At 40.3% G+C, this 24,527-nt stretch overlaps 1 protein-coding gene across 1 annotated transcript in view; it reads left to right on the forward strand.

Annotated features, from left to right (window-relative positions):
• Nucleotides 1–1,943: 1,943 nt before the first annotated feature.
• GYPC (glycophorin C (Gerbich blood group)) overlaps nt 1,944–24,527 on the forward strand; it is a 33,825-nt gene continuing 11,241 nt past the window's right edge. The window contains exon 1 of the mRNA XM_005519671.3: nt 1,944–2,152. Within this exon, the coding sequence (XP_005519728.1) occupies nt 2,119–2,152 (34 nt within the window). The 5' untranslated portion in view covers nt 1,944–2,118. The remainder of the gene's footprint in view (nt 2,153–24,527) is intronic.

The raw sequence follows: 24,527 nt of genomic DNA on the forward strand, positions 1-24,527 counted from the left end.
AGTTTGGATCTGCCAGAATACTCCATAAACTTGGATGTAACTCCTCCAGTGATTTTGGTGGAGGGGAGAGCAGCTTTAATAAGAGCACAAACAGATGTAGGTAGTGTTGCACAGATGCAGAGGGGTTAAGCACCAGGACCTAATCATGCATGCCAATTTGACTATTTGCCACAAAATTCCTAAGACAGTCCAGACCACTGGCTCTAACATGATAAAACCATCACTACCATCATCCTTCACATCATCTGCAGCAACTAGGAAATCTTTTCTCACTGGAAGTTCTGAAATTTCTTAGGGATCGCAGAATCATAGAATCATTCAATGGTTTGGGTTAGATCATCTAGTTGCAACCCTTCTGACATCCTACACTAGACCAGGTTGCTCTAAGGCCACCCAACTTGTCCTTGATCACGAAGATGAACGATTTAAATGTAAAAACTTTGCATGACAAAAATTGTCATGAGTCAGAACAGAAAGCCCCAATTTTTCCTGTGCACATTGTGTTTCTTACACAGAAGCAATAATCAAAATCATGCCCATCAGTATTTTCATAGAGAAGCTATCAGGTGTAAATGAATGTCACACTATAGAGCTGAAGCCAGTGCAGCAACGTCAGGAGTTTTTCCTATTATTTCCCTGTCATTGTTTTGTGCCTTGCTTTGCTCTATCACTAAATGTTCCAGAGCTCTCTACCATGGGCCCAGAGAGTGGAAATTCTGACTGAAGTCATTTACTGCATCCATGTTCACAAACAAGCTGTTAGTTGCTGTTGGCACGTAAATAAGTCACTGTTCTTTCCATCCTATAGCTGTTAAATAAATACTGTGAGCCAAGTTCACGGCAGTGATTTCTTGTAGGAGGTCACTGAGATGATTTCACAGAAATATCCTGTGACAGTTTTGCAAAACAGGATGGTCCCAGCCTGGATTTCATTACTGTGTTTTTTGTCACCTCCATCCTGATGGTTACTGTGTTTCTGCTGTCACAGGCATCCTGACTCCATAGCAGACACCAGGAAAATGGAAACTTTGTCCACTCTTGTTAGTGTTTAAGGCATCTGCATTAAAAATTACTCCTGTTCTGGCATAACCTAGAAGTCCTAGTCCATGTCAGCTACATACAGGCTGTGTATGCACACTTACAGTGCCTACATGGTGCTGACTGCAGCACAGCATGCAGACAGCCAAACAGATAGCTTTAAATGGCAGCTATATAAACAAGGCAGCTGGCACCCTAGTCTAGGCTGAAAAACTTGCAGTGGAGTATGCAAATTAACCTCTGCAGCCCAATAAACACATCTTATTCATAAATAACCCTAGCCTGTAAATTAAAATAAAAATACCAATACTAGGGAGAAACTAGGTGTCTCATCTTTATTCTACCAATGGCAAACTGGGGCAGAGATTAAATGTTTTGTCAAAGGTGCCATAGGAAGCCTGTGTCAGAGCCATGACTGGAGTTACTTGTGCCTCAGCCTGTGCTGTAGCCACAGGTTCCTCCTTGTTTTGAGCACAGTGTAGATTCATGGTATATGCTGACGTAACTACTTTGACCCAGTAAATGCCATCCTCAATTTTCACCTGTTAAAGGTGAATCAGTCAGACCGTGAGGGTTAAGGGGGATGATGCACAACAAAAACTGAAAGTCTTACTTTCAATCCTACCCACTAATGGTTGACATTTTAGGAAAGGGAGTCAGCAGCAAGTTTTGCACTTTACAGAAATAGCATCAACAGCAGTGGATAGGGGTTTGGGAAGTGGATTTAATAGGTGCGTCTAGATTTGGCTAAGAATGAAAAGAGCATTTTCTTTCCACCAGTTGCTGGCTAATAAAAGCAAAGGGGTGGAATACATCCAACTTGCAAAACTTGAATACAGTTACTGCTATCTGCAAATGGGTGCCCCTCCCCGCTCATGTGAGCTACACAGGCAAAAGAGAATGACACATGTGCTGTTTCCTTTTCCAGTTGTAAAGGGGTCAGGAGCCAGGCAAGGAGAGCCCGAACAAGAGGAGCATTTTCCTGGGTTCTTCCAGCTGTTCTGTTCAATCCCGCCGTCAGTTCTGAGCAGGGAAGAGAGACTGTCAACACAAATAAGGCATTTTTCAAAGGCGTAAATTATGAGTTCCCAAAACAATGCGACATCTCAACCACGTGAGTACCCTTACCCCCCCTCCCCCCTTACAATGAGAGTGGATTTATCAGTCCGCCGCTTAAGGAAAAGATTGTCTAATGCATTTCATATGGGGAGAAGAAAAAAAAAAAAAAAAAAAGGAATGCCTGAGACTAATCCTGAAGGAAAAAAGTTGTGAAGAAGCTGTTTTCTTTCTTAATTCTTTGTGTTTGTGTGTGCGCGTGTGTGAGGGAAGAACTGAAACAGGCTCTGGAAACTCTGGCTCCTGAATAGGACCAAGCAAAGTTAGTAACGTTTCCGCCTAAACCCCAGCTTAGAAAAGTTTCATTTGAATGTTTTTCCCTCCCCCCGCCTTCAGGAATGAAGTTATAGAGCATTTTGAAAGCGTACTGACGCTTTTTTAAGATAGTAATGGTGCTGCCCAACTTGCGTTTAGAGTCTCAAGCTGTCTGTGTGTAACATGAGACTCAAGCCACAAACTGACAGTCTATATTTAAAGCCACAATGTGCTTCTGCTCCTGGAAATTTAGAAACATGGGCTTAAGGACAAGCAAATTGGTTTTTCAGCAAGAGAGGGTACAGGAGGGCAAGTCCTCTGTTTGCATAACTCTGCATATTTGAGTAAATTTTAAAAGAGAGAATTTGGCCCAAACAGTCAAGTGAGCACAGAGGCTCAGCTGCAGTATGACAGTGTTCATTTTGGGACAGTATTAAAAAGAAAGGTAAAGTACAGAAGGTGGATTATGCTTTGATAAGCTGTGAAGAACTCTTGAGTTTTTGTTGCTGCAATATATTTTTTTTTTTTTCTTATGGCTTTAGTGTGATCTTTCTTATTTTAATTCAAGAAAGTGTGTTTGTTTTATTTTTAATAAATAAGCTGCCAATAGCAGAATTATTTATCTTACCACGGTATCAGCAATGAAGGCAGAAAGCACAGACAGCACTGCTGGGAGCAGCCTGCAATTCAGGGTTTGATCCAGATACTGCTGTAAGGATATTTGTTCTGTATGGCTGTAGACACTGACAAGGTTTCCCAGGCTTTGAATGAGGCAGGCTGATCCAGCGGAAAAGACACAGCAAGCAGAATCTCTGGAATCCCAACCAGCAATTTCTAGTTACCCATTAGTCCCTTTTGCAGGTTCTAACCAACAGGAAAGATTAAATGTTACCTTTACTATTCTACTTCCTTCTACAGTTTAGAATATTAGAGCTTGTTTTCTATTGCAGCTTGTTTTCTGTTATAGCCAGGAAAGATACAGGCAGGCTAATTCAGCATTCTGAGAGCTTGGGTTTGGCAAAGCTTGTGTAAATTACTGTTATTAGTGCTCTCCAAGCATGTCCAGGAGGGTGGTCATAACTCACTGAGGTTCTTCTTGTGTATTGTGGAATATCAGCAAGGGTCCAGACCCAGTCTTGTATACTTGGTGACAGATTTGGCCAAGTGACACATCCAGGACCAGCTCTACAGACCTGAATACATTACAAACAACTTCTCTGGCAGAACCAGGTTGTCAGACCCCACAGAAGGCCCTAGGTGGGAGCTGGATGAGGAGTTAGTGCCCCATAGGACCTTTTGTCTGCTCATAATGAAAAACGACAGATGCATCAGGTTCTCTTAGCTTTTTTTCCAAAATGTGGACAGGAATTCTCAGTTTGAACTATTTTAAGATCATATGATTCTCTCCATGAAAATAAAGTGCTTGCAATCCAGCTAGAAGAATTCTGGATGCAAAATAGTCACAATATATTGTCTTTGGGGATTTTTTGGTTCCATTTTGTTTTGTTTTTTAATAGATGGATCAAATTTATAGATTTGGAACAAAAGTTAGAGGGAAATCTAATAATACTATATTTCTGTATAATGCAAGTTTAGTGCATTGATAATGGTTGAGGTTTTGAGGGAAGGTCTTTGGGAAAAGGGTCTTATTTCCTAGTAAAATTCCTGCTATTTTTGCAAGAAACAAGACAAGAAACGATTGAAAGTTCAGTGTATTGACAGGCACTGCGCAGCATGGACAGCAGATGTTTGCCAGAGAGGCAGAATAATTGGGAAAACAAATTTGCTTCAGTGCCACAGTGAAAATCTTTGAGATGGGTATGAAAATGCATAAAATAATCATCAAAAACTTTTGACTATACTGAACATATTAATTCTTTGCTGAATACCTGCAGGTGAGACCAGAGAGCAGCTGCCAACTGATGTAAACTGAACAGTGTTAAGTTTCCTAATTGCTCATGTACTTTGCTTATCTCCTTGTATTCACCCACGTCTGATAAGGAATTTTTATTCATTCTATAAATGCAGTATGATCCTGTCAGCCCAGGGGGGAGCATGTACTGTTTCAGATTTTAAATATTCAACTCTGTGAAAGCTGTAAATGTATTCTGCTTTTATATGGGGATGTCCCACTGTCTCACCTTGGGCACTTCCCATGCCCAGCTCAGATATCCACCAGGAATCTGAGTGGGCTCTCTGTACACACAGCAGAGGTGAGGGAGACAGTAACTCTGTGATGCATTTGCTTCCTGCTCAGATGTGCAAGCTGTAGCTGCCTGACTGCTGTGAAACCTGAGGAACTCCACTGGTTTGGCAATCTCAATTCAGCTAGCAGCTTTTGCCCTCTTCCTTATAGACTGCAGTGACCCTATTTTGAGGCAGTGGGGCAGCTTAAATGAGGTGGAGGATTAGGACAATAAACGTCACCAAGTCAAAGGTTCAACCTGGGGAGGCGGTGATCCATGCAAAGCCATCTTTATGGGTCAAAGGTGTTCACCAATTTACAGGATTTCATCTGCACCCAGCAGCCTGGCAGTGTTTATCTGGGGTCTCATGTTCCAAATGCCATCTGGCAAAGGAGTTAGTGGTTAAGGAGAGCAGTTTGTGGAAGCTACTTTTCCTCCTCATCCATCAACAGATATCCCTCCCTCTTCCTGGGGGGATAGGGAAGCAGTGGGATGTGTGCAGCGCAGAAGAACTGGCCCAAGAGGAAACCAAGAAGCAAGGCTGGTCCTCAGGCCATACCCCAGCTGCAGAGGGAGGAAGAGGGGGAGGAAGAGGGTGAAGCAAAGCCAGCCTTCTTGGGCTGTATGCACTCCCTCTGCATTGCCAGCTGTCCTCCAGCAGTAACTCAGGCACTACCCTGCTCAGGGGAGCACAGTCTGGTGCTGCCTCTGTTTTACAAGCAGGAGGTCTTGGCTCCATCAGCCCAAGCTTCTCCACCTGCCCCAGTGATAGAGCTTCTGGCAAAACAAGTCACTAAAGTGTGGGCTGTCCCCTCAGAGAGGCTGAAACCTTGCAAAGGTGGCTTCAGAGGGACTTCTGGCTGTGAACAGGGACTGTGGTTCTGAGAACAGCCTTGCCACATCTTTAACTCATAATGAGATATATTTTGGGACTGCAAACTGGTCCTTTTGTGTGTTCCTGGAGCAATACCACTTGTCTTTCACACAAGGCCTGTGAAAACCCTGGAATGAACCCTTTAGGTTTTTAATAGTGTTATTCACACCTTGGCAATATATGTGATTTCAATGCCCTTAATCAACAGAAGTGCTTGCCTGTGACAGTAAGTGATAAACAAAAACAGAGGCTATTGATTATGAAAATCTGGTCTTCACTGGTAAACCTGTCAGCATTTATGCACAAGGAAACCTATAGATTATAATAACCTCTCCTTTTTAGCAAAGAAATTTCAAAACATATCCTAAAAGCATTTATGTAAATTAAATGTCTCTCCTTGTACGTCTGTTTCCCACCACTGTGCATATGAATTGAAAATTTTGGCTTTGTACCCCAGGGCTCTCCTGACACCCTCATTGTCTGACATATTTATGTGAAAGTCTGGGAATTGAAAGGCTCAGAATGCACCTGAAATTTCAGTAATTAACAGCAGAAATGTTGGCAAACCGCTGAGCTGGAGAGAACAGGGAGGCTATCGACCCAAATAGGAGTCTGCAGTTTCAAAATACACAATTTTCAGCATTTCTGGGCATAATTAAAAAAAAAAATACACAGTAGATGTTAGAGATTCAGGTTATGTCTAGCTGTGTGCTTAAGCCTTTTAATATTACAGAATTATGCAGTGTCTGCATCTCATTGCTGATACTGCTGCACCTTTCTTTCTAGGCTCTTGTGTAATATACCGTGTATCCATCGCTGTTCAAATGACTGAGTCCAATCAGCAAAGTCTTTTGTAAAACAGGCTTTCAGGACTGCATTCACTAATGAAAGTCTGTTTGTGTGCGTGTTCTGTGCAGTGCCTGTCTCTATTGTTGAGGAGGGATTAGTATTCCTATAGTGTAGAGAAATTCAAGCCAACAGAGGGATCTGATTGTGCTAGGTGCTGTACAGTCACCTCTTCTTCAAAAGGCTGGTAAAGAGGAGAGATTACAGGTGGAAGAGAAATGGCTGCTCTCCATAGACACTGCTGGTGAGGCAGCTTCTAGCTGGGCAAAGCTGGGAGGTAGGAGTTGGTTTGATTCCAGTAGATTCACTGGGGCAACAGCTCTTTGCTTCCCACTCCCTAATTCTGTAATGCATGCTAAGGAAAAAACATAGCTCAGAAGTTATTTAGTAAGTGGCCTGCTTGTTTCCCACAGAAAGATCAGAAAACGTTTGAAAATAGCATTTGGCATAAGTAGGAATTTTGTTTACAATTTTTTGCTTTACATACAAGTTGTGATAGAAAATGCATGAAAAAACCAGATGCCACAGTAAGAATATAGGAACACCTTAGGAGGGCAGGTATTTGGGCAGCAGACAGTTGTGTTTTACTTACTTATTTTTCTAAGTCAGATTAATTTGACAGCATTACCCCAGTAATGAGTAGATGAAAAATTCACCAGCTGCTAAGCATTCTGAAAAACTACTTGGAGAATGGACAAAAGTGTCACTTGGAGAAATCAGGCTTTGTCTGTCAGCAATTTATGAACACGAGTGGAGGAAAGGCCTCTCTTCTCTGGATAATTTATTTGTAACTGATAACTGCATCAAGTACCAACACTGCAATGCTATCACAACAGACATGCAGCTCATAATCTGAGGCTGAAATAAAATCTGGACTCCTGTGTTTCTTGAAGAGTCAGCACAATCTAATTCACACCAGATTCCGATCTCTGCTATGTTAGCATGGAAATCAAATGCACTGCCTGTGCTATACTGCTCCCTTATTGCAGATGTACCTTGCACGTGTAGTTTCACCAATGAGACAGCTGGCTAAGTGATTTTCCTCTTAATTAATCATCTCATATGCAAAGGAGGACAGTTTTTCATATCTTCTTCTCTTCTGACATATGTTTCACCACAGGGTTCTTCCTGATGAAGCAGAAAACTTCACTTAAAATCTCAATGGGTTAAACTTGTTCTGCTGCATTGGAGTTTTAAAGCCATTTTTCTTTCCTTTCCTCTTCCTCTCTTTTTCGTCTTAAGAGGGAAAAAAATTCAGTTATTTCATGAGGGTCTCTACCTCTTTTTTCTCCAGATAAGCCCTGAAACAGAGTTAAGCTTTTTATCAGTAAGTTGCAGGGGGGCTTTTGAACACACCCTGAGACAGTTCTTTGTTACTGTGAGTGATAAATGCCTATTTTACTGGGGACTACATTTTTAAAATATCTAGTTTTATGAGGCAGTCCACAACATACAGGACATGTGTGACAAGGTCACAGCCATGCAGAATCAGACATCAAATCCTTACTTATGTGTAGGAGCTGCAAGCAGAGACTCCTTCAGTAACACCAAACATAGAAAAAGGGTTTGAATTCCAGCTATACCCACATATATACACACCCAGAGTGTATGTATATACAATATACCCTATATCTGTATGCATATGTATACAAAGACATATGTATTTATACCCACCACCCTTTCAACTACTTATATGGCCTTATTTGTTCAGGTTTATATTTCTCTTCTAGCTCATCTGTGCTTGGGAGAATTTGGTAGTTGTATTTTTAGGACAGTTTTCTAGAAACACTGATCATATTAGTATATTCATCCTGAAATTAAAGTTATTCTTTAAAAAACCTACCCTCCTTTGGAAACAAAATACTTATTCAATAATCAATTCCATCATATTACATAATTCTGTGTCCCCCTCAAACAGTTGAGAAGATTTATTTATACTGCAAGAGATTTTTTCAGAACTGTTATTCCAGTTAACCTTTTTTTTTGGTAGGCAAACTTCTCTGTTGTTCATCTCATTTTCTTTGAAAAGTGTTCTTACTAAGACAAAAGCAAGATGCTTCTTGTCTGCTAATTGGATGTTTCAAAAGTTTCAGTCACTTAAGAAGGGATGAAAAAGCAGGTATTCATGGCTGTCTCTAGATGAACCAAATAATCCTTAGGTGAGACAAATAGACCACAAATCACTTAAACACAAGAGATTATAGAGTTACATGTACAAAGGAGTAGAGGGAAAATATATTTCTAATGGATTGTGAAGAGTTAACATTAACTTGTTGTCATCCAAGAATTCAGGAAACTTGTGTACATTTTCAATGACATGCTGGATTTTTATGTTTTATTTCTACCTTCTAGAATATATTGTTGCTTTCAAGATTTTCTTAGCATGTACTAGGGCTAGAAGTTTACCAATTTATTGTGAAACAGTCTAGTCTTTTATTTCCTGAAACTTCATAACCAGTACTCATGAGCTAGCTGAGGTTGCTCTTCTAACTCTCAATGATTCATGCAAGCGTAACAAGCACAGTCCCAGTCCCATCCAACAAAGCAAGCAGGAAATTAAATCCTTGGTGCATCTCTGGCATCTCTCACACCTGCTCTCTTATGTTGTCTAGTTCAGATATCCTCTGCACCTCCTAGTCCTACCCGTCTGTCCCTTTCTTGGCCCAAAAGTAAATGGTCAAATCTGAACACACAAGGGACACAGAGGTCCCAGCTGTTAAATGCTATTTTCCCCCTTCTCTCAAGGACCTTCCACAGTGCTGCCAGTGGGAAGGAAAAAAAGAACAGGATGGGAAGACATAGATCTTTCCCATCTGGGCTGAGGCTTTGCTTCCTTTGGGAGCTGCCCTCTCTTCCACTCTCTCTCTTCTTTATTGATTTCTCTTTGCTCTCTCATCTTCACAGCCTGCTATGAAACAGCACCTCCCCTCTCCAGATCTTTCCTGTCGTCACATAGCAATTTTTAGTTACAACTGGGACGTGCTTTTTACATTCTGAATCGTACAACTGGGAGAGATGATTATTGTCTCTCTCTCTTGAATTTCCATAATTACCTCAATGGCCTTTGATTTTTAGACTCTATTGCATAAAAATGCAGTTTTCCCCACACTGAACTCATTGGGACTGTTGTTTTTTTTTAGTTTAAAGTAGCTCTGCTACTAGTTAGTAACGGCAATTAAGCCCTTGGTGGAAAGAGGAGCTATACACAGAATTAGGCTGTATCTCTCTCTACAGAAAACCCTGCATAAAATGTTGAGTACACCAGGAAACAAATCTGCAGTTGGGAACCAAGTTTCAACTTCCCCTTTGCTTGGAAAAAAACGTTTCTTTCACTCTTTTGCAAAAGCAGTCAGTGTTCTTTGAACACCCTCACTTTTCGTGTTACCCAACCTATCCTGCTCCAGCCATGAAGAAGAGTGGAGTGAACAACTTCTGCTAACATCACCAAAGCCAAAAAGAACACCACCAGGGAGAGGATGGCCAGGTTGGCTGGGACTTTGAGCAACATCGTCTAGTTGAAGATGTCACTGACTGTGGGGATTTGGTTGGGAAAAGATGGTCTTTAAGGCCCCTTCAACCCAACCCAACCCAACCCAACCCAACCCAACCCAATGATTATATGATTCAAAGGGTGCTTGGTATGTCATTCTCATGAAGACTAATGTGTCTTGTTTGCCTAATGTGAAGAAATTAATTCTTTTGAAACCTTGCTGATTGCCTTTGGCACTTTACCATCTCCCACTAAGAGCTGTCTACTTGTCACACCTACAGCTCATGAACATGGACCCATGAAAAATACCCTTCTATCTTACCTTTTCTATAACTGAATGGATCTGGTTCTTCAAAACAACTTTTCCCAAGTAAACCACCCCACACCCTGACCCATGAACGCAGATCTGATTTGTACTTGCTGCACAGGAGACAATTTGAAATTACTACAAATCTAAGCTGTTATCACAAGGGTAGTGACACATGGTGACTTGGCATGGTGAGAGATGGAAAAGATGGCGTTGTACAGCACCCAAAAGAAGCTTGTTTTTTCATACCCTTGGTTATCTGAATCTTTCTTCTGTTTCCAGTTCTCCAATTAATGTTTCCTTCCTACTCATGATTAATAGCAAGCTTTCCACTCACATCCTTCCCATTTCCTCTTGACAAAATACAGTCTTCTTCTTCACTTGCAAAAGTGAATCCTTTTTTACTTTGCTTAGTCTGTAAATTTCTCAGGACAGAATGGATTCTCCCTCCATCTCCTTTTTAAGCAAGAATCACCAAATAATTATTTGACACTTTGGTGCCCATGTGATGCTGACCACGTCTGTCTTCCCAAGTTACCTCATCAAGTTGCTGATTCTGGATAGAGATTTCAGTCTCCTGAAACATGAAGATAAAATGCAAAAAACAACCTTAGGTATGACATCAACTGGTAATGCATATCAAGCTGGAAGAACTTTAGGGGTTTCTCCTTGAAAATATTTTTTCCCCTAAACATATTTATTTTTATTCTCTGAGATAGTCTCTAGACTGTGGAGATCAAAGAGAGCTGGAAATCCAGCAGGGTTTTTAAGTGCATTAAAGGTACTGTGTTTCAAAGCCACATGCCTAAACATTTAAGCACCATGGAAGAAATGAAGTAGCAGGTGGTAATACATGTAAACATGATTGTTCTAATCTTAATACTTTTCAATTTGTCAAAGCCTAACTGTGTGACAAAGAGCCAAAATAAAGGATGCTGTATGTACATGTAGACACACACGAGAGCATAAAATCCAAGGACACTAGCCAGCTTTGGGTTTTCCCTTTCAGCCACATTTCTGCTCTTGTAAGTAATTTACAGTAACAAGGATGTGTATTTACCAGACTTATGTGGAACCTGGCAAATCTAAGCAAGGAGTGCTTCTTGGGAAATTTGAATACAGAAATGTAATTCCCTGCTGCACTTCTTTTTTGCCGAGGTAAAGAACATAAAATGCCATCCACCATAGAACAGTGGCATGTTGTAAATATCTGCATATTGTGAATATATAGAGAGAGACATAGTCTATAATGTTTCTCACTTAGCAACTGAGACATTATAGAAATATTTTCAGGTGCTTTCACAGAGTCAAAGTGAGATAAAATGAGAGTATTTTTCTTTTTGTTACTTCTAAAGAAATGAGAAAATATTAACAATGGTGTCCACCAGATCTAACCCCTTTGGTGCATGTTTTCTGTACAGCTCTAGCTGTAAATAGAAAACTTCATCACCTGAGATCACCTGAGGTCCTAGCCTGTAAACAAATAGTCCTGTTTCTGTGTCCTTCCTGTTTCTGCAGAGTTTCTTGGGAAATGCCTTACTTATTGCAAGCTGCCATTGCAGTACAGAAATCAGTGTTGTTGAGATACTTGTACCCTGGAATTTGATATTGCTCATATTGATTTTATTGGACTTTGTATCAGAATTTGCTGATTTCAGACCTTAAGTTTTTAATATTACTCTGCTTCAAATGCCTTGGTTTATCTCACACCAGCCTCATCTACTATCACCACAGATTTTAATGAAGGCAAAGTGATTTATCAATGGGAACTAGAACTCTTGTAGGAAGCACTATTGAAGACTGGGGGTAGTGGGGTGCAAATAAACTGATCCTGTATGGTCCCAAAGAAAACTTCCTGCTGATTCCAGGTTCTTGCACATTAAGAAGAGATGTCTGTGGCTCCTGAGCTTATTCCCCCTGTGAATTAATGATCCATAAGGGACTCTTTGTACCAAGGAGGAGTAAATCACCCCTCCAGCTTTTGGCAGGCAGGAACATAACTGGGGAGATAAATGCTTTTACATTTCTCTGAACTTTGCTGTTGCTCCTGGGTAAAAAAATTCCCTTTCTGGAATCCATTAAAATCTGTGAATCTCAGACAAAGGCTCTTCTTCCTCCTCCCATGTTCTGTGTGAGATGCTTAATCTCTGCATCCTGGGGACATAACCATTTGTGAGCTGGAAACAGAGCATGAGCTAAGCCCTTCTGCTCTCGAGGTACCTCATCTGGCTTCCTTTGCTTGCTATGAATGAAACCTTTCATCTTGACAGCCTCTGACTTGTGTCAGAAGGTTCATGACTGACTGGAGCAACAATGGGTTGACAGAGAGGTATGAAACTCTTTAAAATGTGGCAATGCTAAATAAATAAAGATCAGCTTTAAGCACAGGGGAGAAAGCGAGTTGAGGTACAGCTGCATGACACTGTTTTTAAGAAAAAAAATGCAGCCTGGACTTTCCTCCTTATTCCTCTCCATGAATTGCATTTCCTTTAAGGAAAAGGTCATGCTTTCTTTCCCAGGCTGCTACAAGCCTTCTCCAGACAGGAAGCATATCCTGTGTCCTGTTTACTCCAGAGTCCAGTAGGAGAGAAGACAGGAGTGTAACTTCCATGCTGCTGCTCCCACTGTGCTGTTTTTAAGTGACCTGAGTACCAAACCTTCAGTTGAATCTTCACCCCTCTCAATCGTGGTGCAGCCCCAGGGCCTTGCAGACCTGGCAGTTGATGAAGATGGCCAGAGGGAGAAATACAAGCTTCTCCCTTTGGAGGTCTGGATGGCTATTTTTGTCAGATAGGAAACTGCAGCAGTCACTGGGGGAGATGTGGGAGGGGGAAAAGCACATAATCTGTAATTGAAGAATGTGTCTATGATTTATTCCAGAAGAAAGGGGTATATTTTCCTCATTGAATGAGAAAAAGAGACTTGGAAACCGTAACAGATAGCACATGTAATTTTCCACCCAAGTGATTTCCTTCACAGCTCACACCTGAGAAGATGGGGATCAGCCCACCCCAGTCATGCCCTGCTGCCTGCAGCACAGAGCAAGGTCCAGGACTTGTGGGTGGCTGAGGGAAGTTCACCAGGGAAATGCAGATAAATGTAGGTGTTCAGCTTTGCAATTGATTTTGTTTTCCACTACTTGGCACTTTATGGTACCAGCCTGCTGTCTGTGGGCATGAGCATCCATATCCTTTAGAGGATAATTTCCTCCCACTCCCCCCTCCACTGAAAATATCCTTGGTGTGAGGAGATGTAGCAAGAAATGCAAACTCCATCCCTTAACAGACACAAAGCCATGGTAAGTCAGCTGTGGCCGAGGGTCATATGTCTGTCCAGACTCCCAGGGCCACACACATCTGTCTTTTCCATTCCCAACTTTGCAGGGATATTTCCAATCTGTCTTCTAGCTAATGGGATTTGGTACTGATTTTCCCTGTCCTTTGTTTCAGTGCCACTGCACTATGAAGTGATGTAGCAGCATTACCAGAGCTGCCTGTGTGTTCCCTTAGCCCTCACCAGCTGTTAGGTTACACCAGCATTAAGGAAAAGAGACTTCCTTTCCCAGGGACAATGCCACCTCTTCCCATCTGCTACAGAATCCATGACAAGTGATGGCCAGTGTGGCTTTGATGCTGGTGGTGCTGGGTTTTCTTGACTAACCAGGACTTAAAAGCTTTTTCTTCCTCTGCCCATGGAAGTGCTGCAGTGAGCGTGGGGCTGATGGGCTTACCCACTAGAGCCAGAAGCAGATGCTTAATGGAGAGTTAAAGCACAGGCCAGCCATCAAGGGATCTGAGGAATGGGAAAGTTTTGAGCCAGAATTAGTAATTCAGTGTTTAAATGGTTGCCTTGGGGTATAAAAGCTTTTGCATTTACCAGAGTTTCTCATATGAAACACTTTAATCTCCTGCTTACATCCAGACTCGGCGCTTGGCGGGACTGCGCCTTGCCTGCCACTCTTCTTGAGCGAGGTCTTTTAACTTGTAGGTGAAAGAATTCAACCTTTGAATCTCACCTGAATCTCAGCATTACTGAATGCACGGCTGGTGGCAGGGATCAGGGAACTCCTCTGTCCAGTTCCCCCAGGTAACTCCAGTGCCTCCAGGAGCGTGTGACCATGACTTTATCATTTTGTCCCCTCCATCTGTGCAGCGGCTGCCCACCCCAGCAATGTTAAAGGTTTTTGACTGAAGACAGCTGTGCATCCCAGCACAGCACAAAGGTGCTGGTAAACCTAAGCCCTGTCTTGGAATGCAGCCAGGGTAGGGAACATCTCTGCCATCCCTTCTTCCCTCCTCATTAAGCAGACCTCTACTTCCCAGGCAAAAATATCCAGTGTAAGGTCTTAAGAGTTAAAGTCAGACTGCTGTGTGTGACCCTTCTCTAAAAAGCATGTGCATCTCCTAGGGAGCACTTCTTGCTGGCTGTCTGCTAAAGGGACTCTCAAGAGCTAAGAAGCTAGAACAACAATCCTTAGAGTTCCTGGCTGTGTGTTTAACACTCGTGGGTGTAGCAGGGGAACCAGGAAAGACTCCCACGTCTTGTGAAAGGAGCCTTGTGGATTTAGAAAGACAGATATTCAGGTCTTGTGGAAGAACGAATTAAATTTGACAAAGAGGGCCTGTAAAGCTGGGGCCTGTGGCCTATTTTATCCACTTCTTTAAGTTTTCTATTTCATCTATACAGACAGAACCAAAACAAATGTAAAAAGGAAGTGGGCTTTTCTCCTCTCTTGTAACAGATACATACTTGTGTCCAAGCCTTGCCATGGCATGAAGTACAGCTCAGCTCCCCCTGAAATAAACCACAGCTCACACATATCTCAGGGTGGAACTTGGCTCTTAAACAAAATTTAATGGGAGTCTGCTCTGGCTGAACTCTACTTATGACTTCATATTTTCCAGGGCTGTGCTACTGCTGTTGGCTGATTCATTTTTCTTTCTTTCTTTTATTTTTTTTTCCTTTCATTCTCTTTATACTAATAGGTATTTCAGTGGGATAACAAGACCTTTTGAGACTGTTCCAAAGCATACTTTTCTGGAGGCAGTGGTAAATAGTTTTGACAGTGCTTTGAGAAATTTGCAGGCTGTCTCATGACTGCTTGAGAAGGCAGACTTTTTCAACCTGTTAGGCAGCATCAACTGGTGAATTAAACTGGGAAGTTGGAAAGCACAGAAGGTGGACAGAGGCTATATTATGTATAGTATAATACTATGGTAGATGGTAGAGAGCAGTGAAGGTGGACAGAGGCTATATAATACATATATATTATGCTTCTGGCTTGATTCCATCATGTTTCTCATACTCATAAAATGGCATTTTCAAAACTTTCACTATTGGCCCAACTGAGCAGGTGGAATGTGTGAGGACACAGATTTCAAAGGAAGCAGAAGCAGTTTAGCAGTGAGAGCTCTTGCAAATCCCACCTCATATGTGAACCACTTGGTGTTTCACTTTGTGTGTTGGGAAAGTGCCCTGCTTTGAGCCAGCAGGGCCAGCAGTGGCTGCTGCTGCTTGGAGCAGTACCCTTGAAGGATGGCACAGGGTGTCAGCTCTGCTCTAGGACCCAGATCTGACAGCTGAGAGAGAGGCCCAGCTTCTTAGAACATTCCAATATAATCTTACATAGGAAATACCAGCCCAACTTTTTCCACGGCCTTCTAGAGCTACTGTAGTTCAAAGGAGTCACTGGACTCTGAATGTCTGGAGTTCTCTGCTCTGCTCAGAGCACTCTAGAAAAGAAGACTCCAGGTTTAACCAGCTGCTTTTCCCTTTATGCTTTTCTTCACGGGAACTTGTTTTTCCTGCATGTAGATTTATGATGTATTTTAACCACTCAAAAGAGCATTCCTGCTTTTTGCCCTCTCTGTCTGCACCTAGCAAACCTCTCCCTGTTAATGCATCAGCTGATAATCAGACTACAGATTGACTTGGATCAATTTGCCCATAAGTAAATAGCCCTCTAAGTAAACAGTAAATATGAGTAAATAAATAGATATTAAATGGAGGAAGGGACTTTCCTTTTGGTGAGCTGGTTTTCTGCTTGGAAGGAAAATGTTTAGGAACAAGAATGCCCTTTGCTGCAGGAATGTAGCAGCCAGCTCAAATCACAACAATTCAGTGGCAGCTTTCCTGCATGGGTATTTCATACTCTTAGGAGCAGCCCAAGGGCTTTACAGTAAGTGAAAAATATGTTGATCAGAGAAGTACCATAGCAAGCATTTGTTGCGATTGAAAACTACTAGACCATATTTCTTTGCTTAATGACATACATTAATCCTCCATTGAAATTTCCAGGGCAGTCCAAGATGAATCTGGCTTTAAAGGTTTAAAATACAGTCCAAACTATAAAAATGTAGCATTCTGACCAAAAAAAGGAGCTGGAAAAAAGTCTCAGCAATGTTCCTTTGTTTTTTCCTTTGTTGTTTAAACCGCTAAGGATGTCATCTACAAGCTTTGAAATGGTTTCAAAAACATGGCATTTTTTAAATTGGTGACCAGAATATGAATATTATCCAAGTACTCACTGCTACTTCTGTTTTCAGTCCAGTTTCCTAATGAAACGAGTCTTATGTGTTCCTGCTGTCTATCTGTCTGCCTAATCATCTGTTCATCCATCTGCCAGTTCTCATTGAGAACTTTTGGGTCCACTGACCAGTCTCAACCAGATTTGAAAGAGAAACAAGAGCCACAGAAATTATTATAATTTTCCAGGTTTCATGAAAGTCAACACTGTCTACAGAGTGCCATTCAAGTGAACAGTAACACAAAAAGGATTCCTTATTAGGAGATTAAACTAAATGAAGTTCTTTTCTACTTAAGAATGTAGCAGCATCAAGTTTTGGCATGATTGGTTTCCTTCCATAAACATGAGTCCAATTTAACAGGCAAAACACAGAGGGTAATATCTCATTTAAGCACCTACAGGAGATATCAAGCCCTTCTGACCGGGGCATGTTGAAAGCTCTGCAAAAAATGGGTCTCACTACCTCATGGCAGGGTTAAGCCCTCAGCACAAGCTTTGGAAAGGGATGGCTAAGCAGTGCTAACAATAATGTTTGGGATTTATTTTCCCTAATTATAGACTCCAGAATTCTTGGCTTCTTTAAACTATTCTAAGTTTGCTTATTTGTTGATGGGAAGGAAATTCCCATACCATACTCCAGAATTCACCACACTGTGTGGAGGCTGAATAGATCTTCTTGCAAGAAGGCATGTCAGAACAGAACAGACCGTAATAGCTGCAGCTGGAAGAGACACACAGCTATCACCTCAGCCAACTGCCTATTAGTGTCCTCCAGCAGCACCTGTGGAGACAGCTGAGATCACACAGACTCCTTTCCAGCAGTCAAACATCTCGTCAGGCTGGTTATTAGCCTCCCGCCTACATGGTCCTTGACATTTGTGTTGCATTAGGAGAGCGGAACATTAGCAATAAACTGTTAATGAATTTCACAATATAAGGCTGTGCTGAAAAATATTCAGTATACGGTTTCAGTGCAGGTCTTTTCATGCTTAGCTTTGTTAATGTGTTCAATATGCCATTTTTCAAATAATACCAGACAGTTGTCCAAAAATAATACACAAATGTTCCTTTTTCATTTTTTCCCCAACAATTACTGCACAATCTGTCTAGAATTGCTCAGATGAATGATAGATGGTAAAGAAGTTTTGCTAAAATTCCCCAACTCTGTTCAGACAGCTTTGAACTGATACATAAATGCTTTTCAGATAATAATGTGGCCTTTGTCTTTAGAGCAAATACGCAAAAGAAATCTGCATATTCATTGAAGAAACCTTGGGAAATAAGAAATGTTGTTGCCCTGAGCTACTATTTGCCTTGCAAGTTTCTAAGGTGTTTCAATATGTTTTATTTTCTTTGTTTAATATGCTCAATATTCAAAGCATTTGGAAGACTGTTTCCACTACAGATATCTCCATTAATAATATTAATCTCATCTGTGCTCCAGGAAAGATCTCTGTGTCCCTGAAGAGCATATGCTAAACATCCTGACATTTCCCCTTGCAACGCACAGTAGACAGTGCCTGAGGCAAGCACTAGTGTATGAGCTGGATGGAGCTGAATACAATTCATATCAAATAAGCCAGGGGACAGAGCACAGAGAACTCCCATTTCCAAGAATTATCACCTGTTGGACTGCTTTGCTACAAAATATTGATGGTGGGAATGAGCATAAATGAAGAAACCTGCCCGTATTGGGAAAGTTATTATACTTTTCTAAGGATAGGATCCTGGTGCTACATTCTTTGAATTCTTACAATATTATCAGTTTTTCACCTGTTTTCAAGTGGTTTCTAGGTGACATTATGTGTAGTTTAATTATATCATCTATAGTTTAAGCACAAGGTCAAGCTTTTTCATCTCAATGAGAAATAGACATTTATCAACCTCAACAGAATAATGGCCATGTTTCTATCTCAGCATGTCTGTGTTCATTAAAATGAGTTTTCTGCCAGCAACAGAGTCAGTGAAACACTCTTGTTTTTGGATCTATGCCTCTGCCCCCTAAATGCTAACCCCCAGTATACAGAGGCTCTCTCACTCAGCAGCTCCCTGCGGGAATGGGAAGTTGCAGGGCTCTGGATCTATGTGCCTGATGGCTGGAAAGCTCATGGTTACTGCACAGCTGACTGCTGCTAAACAGAGCTTAAAAATGCTGAGTTCTCATTGCCTTTCCTTTAGTGCTGGGCTACTCTGGTCTCCCTTTTCTCTCCAGTCTGCAGTTTTCATGAAAATTGAAGCAGTCCTTATCTTTGCCTGCTTTTCCTTTAAAAACAGTTGGAGTTGAATAATGGAGTCAAAATTTGTGAAGGATAAAAGGACAGTTAGGCAGTAAGCAGGAACAGAGAAAATCAGTGTAAAAATGCAGTTGAATGTATTTGATGAAAATGTTTTAAATTCTAACAAGTAGTTCTGAGTGTCTTAGTTAAGGGGACTAATTTTAACTAATGTTTGTCTTAGTGCCAAATTCATAAATGCTTAGTGTCATGTCCATAAAAGAGGGTATGTTTCAAATGTAAACCAGAATCTAATCTTTGGAAGTTATTTTGGTCATAAAAGTCAAGCACAACAACATTAAGAAACGGAGATCACCTTATCCTCTTATGATGCAATCAAAAGGCTTGAGAGTCAGGTCTGAGACTGGCAGACCTGTTAGGTACAAATTAAAAGTTTGTCTTAGTAAATAATTACAAGCAGTTTAGCAGTTAAATTGTCTTACTGCTTCATGTAACCACTTACACGAGGGATTGGGTCACCTACCTACTCCAAGATCTCTTGGCCTCTGACTTTTCATTTAAATGTTTTGTCCCAAATTTTTATGCTTATGTTTTTCACATGAAGAGTTTAGATCAGTGGGGTATGCTGTTTTCATGAACTGTTTCTTAAGAATTACAAGATAAATATCAATTGCAGGTTGTCAGATGGGCTTTCACTTTGTTCCTGGTCAGCTGCTTTGATTACCTATGGTCATCTGCAACATTTGCAATGATTAATCAGTTAAGCCAGCAACTCCTGTGTATTCAGCTTTTAACTCAGTGAAGGAGTGAATGACTGGTTTGTTCCCATTTTGATTCAACAAAAAATTAATAGAACTTAAAAGTTGTTGACTTTGGAGGAAAGTCAGACAGAAATTAGCAAGAATCATCAGATTTACTGGATATTTAGTTTCTTTCAGAACCTCCCCAGTTATAAAGCCCTCACAAGGAGTACTCTGCTCTGATGAAGAGAGAAAAGGTGGGAGGAGAGGCAAAGGCAGGAAAATGTCCTGATCATGGACTGTATTTGACAGATTTATTCATATTCCATTTGTCACTCCTTCCTCAATGAAACAATTCCAGGTCAATTTATCTTCCCCAGGAAGACATTGTATATGAGCTGGCTTTGACATCTGTAGTGGAAAAATATAAATGATGGCATAGTTACATTAACCTATTTCCATAGAAAAGTAAGGAAATTTTGTAGGGATATAACTATACATATGAAACAATCAAAACAGGACACAACTTCCAAATTGCCACATGCAACATTTTTTTAATAGATTGGACCTTCTTCCAGGTTCTCACATTTTATACACCTTTGTATGATAAGACAACATTTGGTCTTCAAACATTGAGCAGCTTTCCCATAGGAGCATGGTAAAAACTGGGCACTGCAACATTTACAGCACTTCTAAAGTGGAATTGTCATTTTAATGTTTTTACCGGATGGACTTAATTGCCATCAGAATTGGTGGTAGGTATTCAGCAGCCTGAGCAATGAAGTTAGTCTCCAGTAACTTCTAACTCAAAAAAAAACCCTAAAACTAACCAGTGTGTGGTTCAAACTGAAAGGGGAATTTTAAGGCACTGTCGGTTCTTTTCCAGTTCTTTTGAGGGATAAACAGAAAAGTTACTTAAAAAATCTGTGTGTTTTTTAGTTTATATTATCCTTTAAAACAATTTTTTTTCTCTTTTTAAATTTGATGTGTGTTTTTTATTTCAAAATGTAGAATATCTGTTCCCTTTTAAAAGGTCCTTATTTTTTTTTAACCTAAAATATTTTCCCAAATTTCATTAATATTTTCTCCTTTTCCATCTTATCATTAAGGGATATCATATGTTTACTTTTTGACAAGATGACTTTTAGTGTATTTCTCCATCTCTGAATTTCCCCAAGACCCAATGGCAATTCAGCTTCACAAAAGGAGAAACTCTGAGAGTGAAGCTTTTACTTCCACAAACACTATAAACCACATTTTCTCTTAATTACTTCATAACATTCTAGAATGGTAAAAAACCTATTTTGCTAACACTGTACACTAGAATCAAATAAGATTAAAATTATGTGACAATCCTAAATTAATTCAACTAATTTGATAATTGCTTTTTATCTTTTCTATATTTCAAATTGTCAAAAATCTTGAACAGACCTTTATTTGAATGAAACTGTACTTTGTCTGTTTAGAATTAATGACAAAGTACTTGTTAGCTGGAATAACTAGAGAATTGGGCCCAGAGCATTTTAATTTTGTAGGTATTTCTAACCCACATGATGTAACTTACATTTTCAACACAGTCTATTTACTTGCCCAAAAGATCATGTGATTGTTGTTGTTATATGACACCATTATTTTCCTTATAATAATTTAGTATACAAGTGGCAGCCAAATTATTCTGTCTCTTTTCCAGATTGACAGATGAGAAACTGCTCCTTAATTTTGAAAGAACAGCCTTAATGTGTTTCATAGTCTAATGGGAGATGGTGATGACTTTTTCAGCAGAATATGTCAAATTGATGGGTTCAGGCTGGTGACCCTTCGGGAAAAGAGATGCCAGCTCTGGCAGGGCACTGCACCCTTGCTGGCAAATATTAAAATAGGTAATGACTTTTTTCATTCAGAATGGCCTCAGTGTGATGCATCTGATATTGTAACGGGCCAGAGAGCAGCTTGAGCAATTAACATATTTCTAACATGAAGTTTTCAGAAGTTGGTTCTACTCATTTTTACAGATGCAGCTGCAGTGAACCAGTTCTAACTATAGCTTGTAAATTAAATCAGTGTGCTAAGGTTAATAGATTAATGATTTTCTCATGAATGCAATGTGTTGGCAAGGCACAAATATAAACCAAAGGGCAAGGAGGACATACCACAGTTGCATAAACAATGGAGGTGTTAAGACTTCATTAGTTTTTCTATACTAAGTGTGTGATAAGAAAAGTCTTGCATCAGTGGAGAAAACAGGGACACATTAGGACCTGCTTTTCCAGTCAAGAGGAACAATGGCTGCAGAAGAGCATAAAAAGAACAAAAAAGAGCCCCTGGGAAAGGAACAGTTATGATAAATACATTTTTATAAAAAGACTATTTAAAAAAAAATTAAAATTGCAGTTGTTATAGAAAATATTTTTAACAGTTGTGAAAGCTGCCTGGTAGACTCCATATACTCCTCAGTGCTTTCAGAAGTTTATAATGCTTTACTGAACCAAATCAAATACCTTAGTATCATCTTGAGTGGAGGCAATTAGAAACTCACCTAAGCTCTTTATATAAAAAGGCAGTCCTCTTTTTAAATTACAACTTTTTAAAAATAAGGCAAGATTAGTGTGGTACGTTGTGTTAGGTCAATTGATACAAGCCAAAAAAATAGACAAACATTTATCAAGTTGATTATTGAGTAATCTGTATTTCATTCATCTTGTTATAACCAAAGTTCTCTTTCAAATGTATGGAAGAAGGAAAGAACAATCAATTCTGAGGTAAAACTCTCCTCTGAATTCCATCTCTATCTGGCCTGAATCATGGACTGGATCCATGAACTATTATTCAGTTTGAAGATCTCCCTTGTTTACTGGACATGCATGGACAGATAGTACGAATGTTTAAGGCAAAACCATTAAACATTTAATGGCTGAATTCCAAAGACACATTTCAGCCTACAGATAGAGACTGCTTACACACAACTGCCTGCAACAACTGGGTCAGTATTTGGTTCTTCAAAGCAGATCCGTCAATACTCAGTGACAAGTTTGGGTTGTTCTTCACCTGGAAAGTCCCATTAGCAGCAGTTTCTCATAAAGGGATTAGGTGAGCTGACTCAAGATGAAATCTTCCTGTGTGCTTCCTAGTCTGCATGCCTAGGAAAGCCCTGAAAAGGAAATGACTGCCTTAAGGAGTTCAACCCATCATTCACATGGATTGAATGAATTTCAAGCTCTTCTCATGCAATGAACGGGCACATCAAGAGAAAGAATGGGCTGCCCAAGAAAGCACTTAAAGACCTACTTGAGCGTAATTTAGCAGCCAAGGCTTTGTCTGAGATTGTAACCTGGCAGTCAGCAGTGGAGCATTGTGATAAGAGATGCTGGGGTTGCTAAGAATCAAAAGCACAAGTTGTGGGTAGGAAAATCCTGAGACAGGAGCAGGAGCAGTGCTGCCTAACTGCTGTGAGTGGCTTTGAAACCTACGTTGTCAGAGCTGCTTATAGATATCTGTATATTCACTCATCCTGACAAACTCCAAAATGCAGAATCACCCACAGCTGCATGGGAATCATGACAATGGGAGTTGTAATCTCAGGCTTTTCATTCTCAACTCAACGCTACCAGCTTTCATCTGGAACTTTATTTTTAGAAATTAGAGAGGCCTTGAGAAGTTTGGGATGAGGCCTACCTTATACCAACACCAAAATGCCTTTGTGGATTGCACGGTAGAGATTTGGCAGTTCACACTCTAGATCTATAGATCTATCTGTAGGGTCATTCCCACACATTCCTGTCAAATGTGCCAAATGGGGGATCCCTTTGCAGGTTGACAAATTGTAATCCCTTTACAATTACTATGTGTAATTCCATAGCAATCAAACATGTAGGTCCTTAAACTGTTACCTAAAGTCCTGACTGCAGAACCACCAAGAGTACAAATACTGGATTTATTTTTTTCTGGAAACTAATTTAGCAGGCAAAAATGATGCCTGAAAATTAGAAAGCTTGAAGCTTTCTACAAATTTATTTCATGTGTCACTGACAGTAGCCACAGAATCACTTAAAACCATTGTTTCCTGCAAGGAGCGAGATCTAAACTCTGAGCTTTCTATGCTGAATGAGAGAAAGTATTTGGGGGATGAGTATGCCCTTTCCCACCACCATATAAGTTGAATAGCTTGTCAGTTGGAATGTCTTAATATGGTTAGTCTTCTAAAGTAGCTCACTGATAAGTCTTGCACCTTAAAGACCTGTTTTCTGCTGTCACAAAATCATGCCAAAACCTCACTTTACAAAGCACATTTAGTCCTTGGCATTGTAAAGAGCTGGAAAGATCTACTTGAATGAAGCTCAGATATAAAAGAAAGTGTGGATTAAAAAAAAAATATTTTAAAGCCAGTGTCAGAATTTTGGGGCAGGAAGTGATTTATGGCTTTTAGTGGTTCAGATTTGCAATTTATAGAACAAAAAAAATCATTACAACTGTCAGAACTGTCAGAAAAGTGCATAGTGAGAATAAGAGAGTGCTGAACCTCAAGCAAAGCTTTTCACTGCTGGACCTGCCCACTTCAAACAAGTGTTCCTCAGCCAAAATGGAAGAGAGTAGGCTAAAACTAGGGGTGGGGAGAACAATCAAAATTCATAAAAATCAAGTTTTATTGGAAAATTGCACCTGGATGAGGTAATTTAACAAATTTACCAAAAACATTTAGCAGGAATTAGTCACCATCAGCTATGTTAACATACAAGTCAGTTGTACTGGTGTGCCACCTGTGAAGCACAAAGCCAGAGATCTGCTTGCAGTATTTAAGTCCGAAATATTTCTGGGACTTTCACAGGCTGCTGCCTTCTCAGCAGGATGTGATTGATGAGAATGAGACAGATAGCAATTGCCATTATATTGTAAAAATTCCTTATCTGTAAGTTTATGA

The sequence above is a fragment of the Pseudopodoces humilis genome, chromosome 8 (assembly GCF_049639895.1).
Source record: "Pseudopodoces humilis isolate 2021_Gansu_Grassland_sample_001 chromosome 8, ASM4963989v1, whole genome shotgun sequence".
Taxonomy (NCBI): Eukaryota; Metazoa; Chordata; class Aves; order Passeriformes; family Paridae; genus Pseudopodoces; species Pseudopodoces humilis.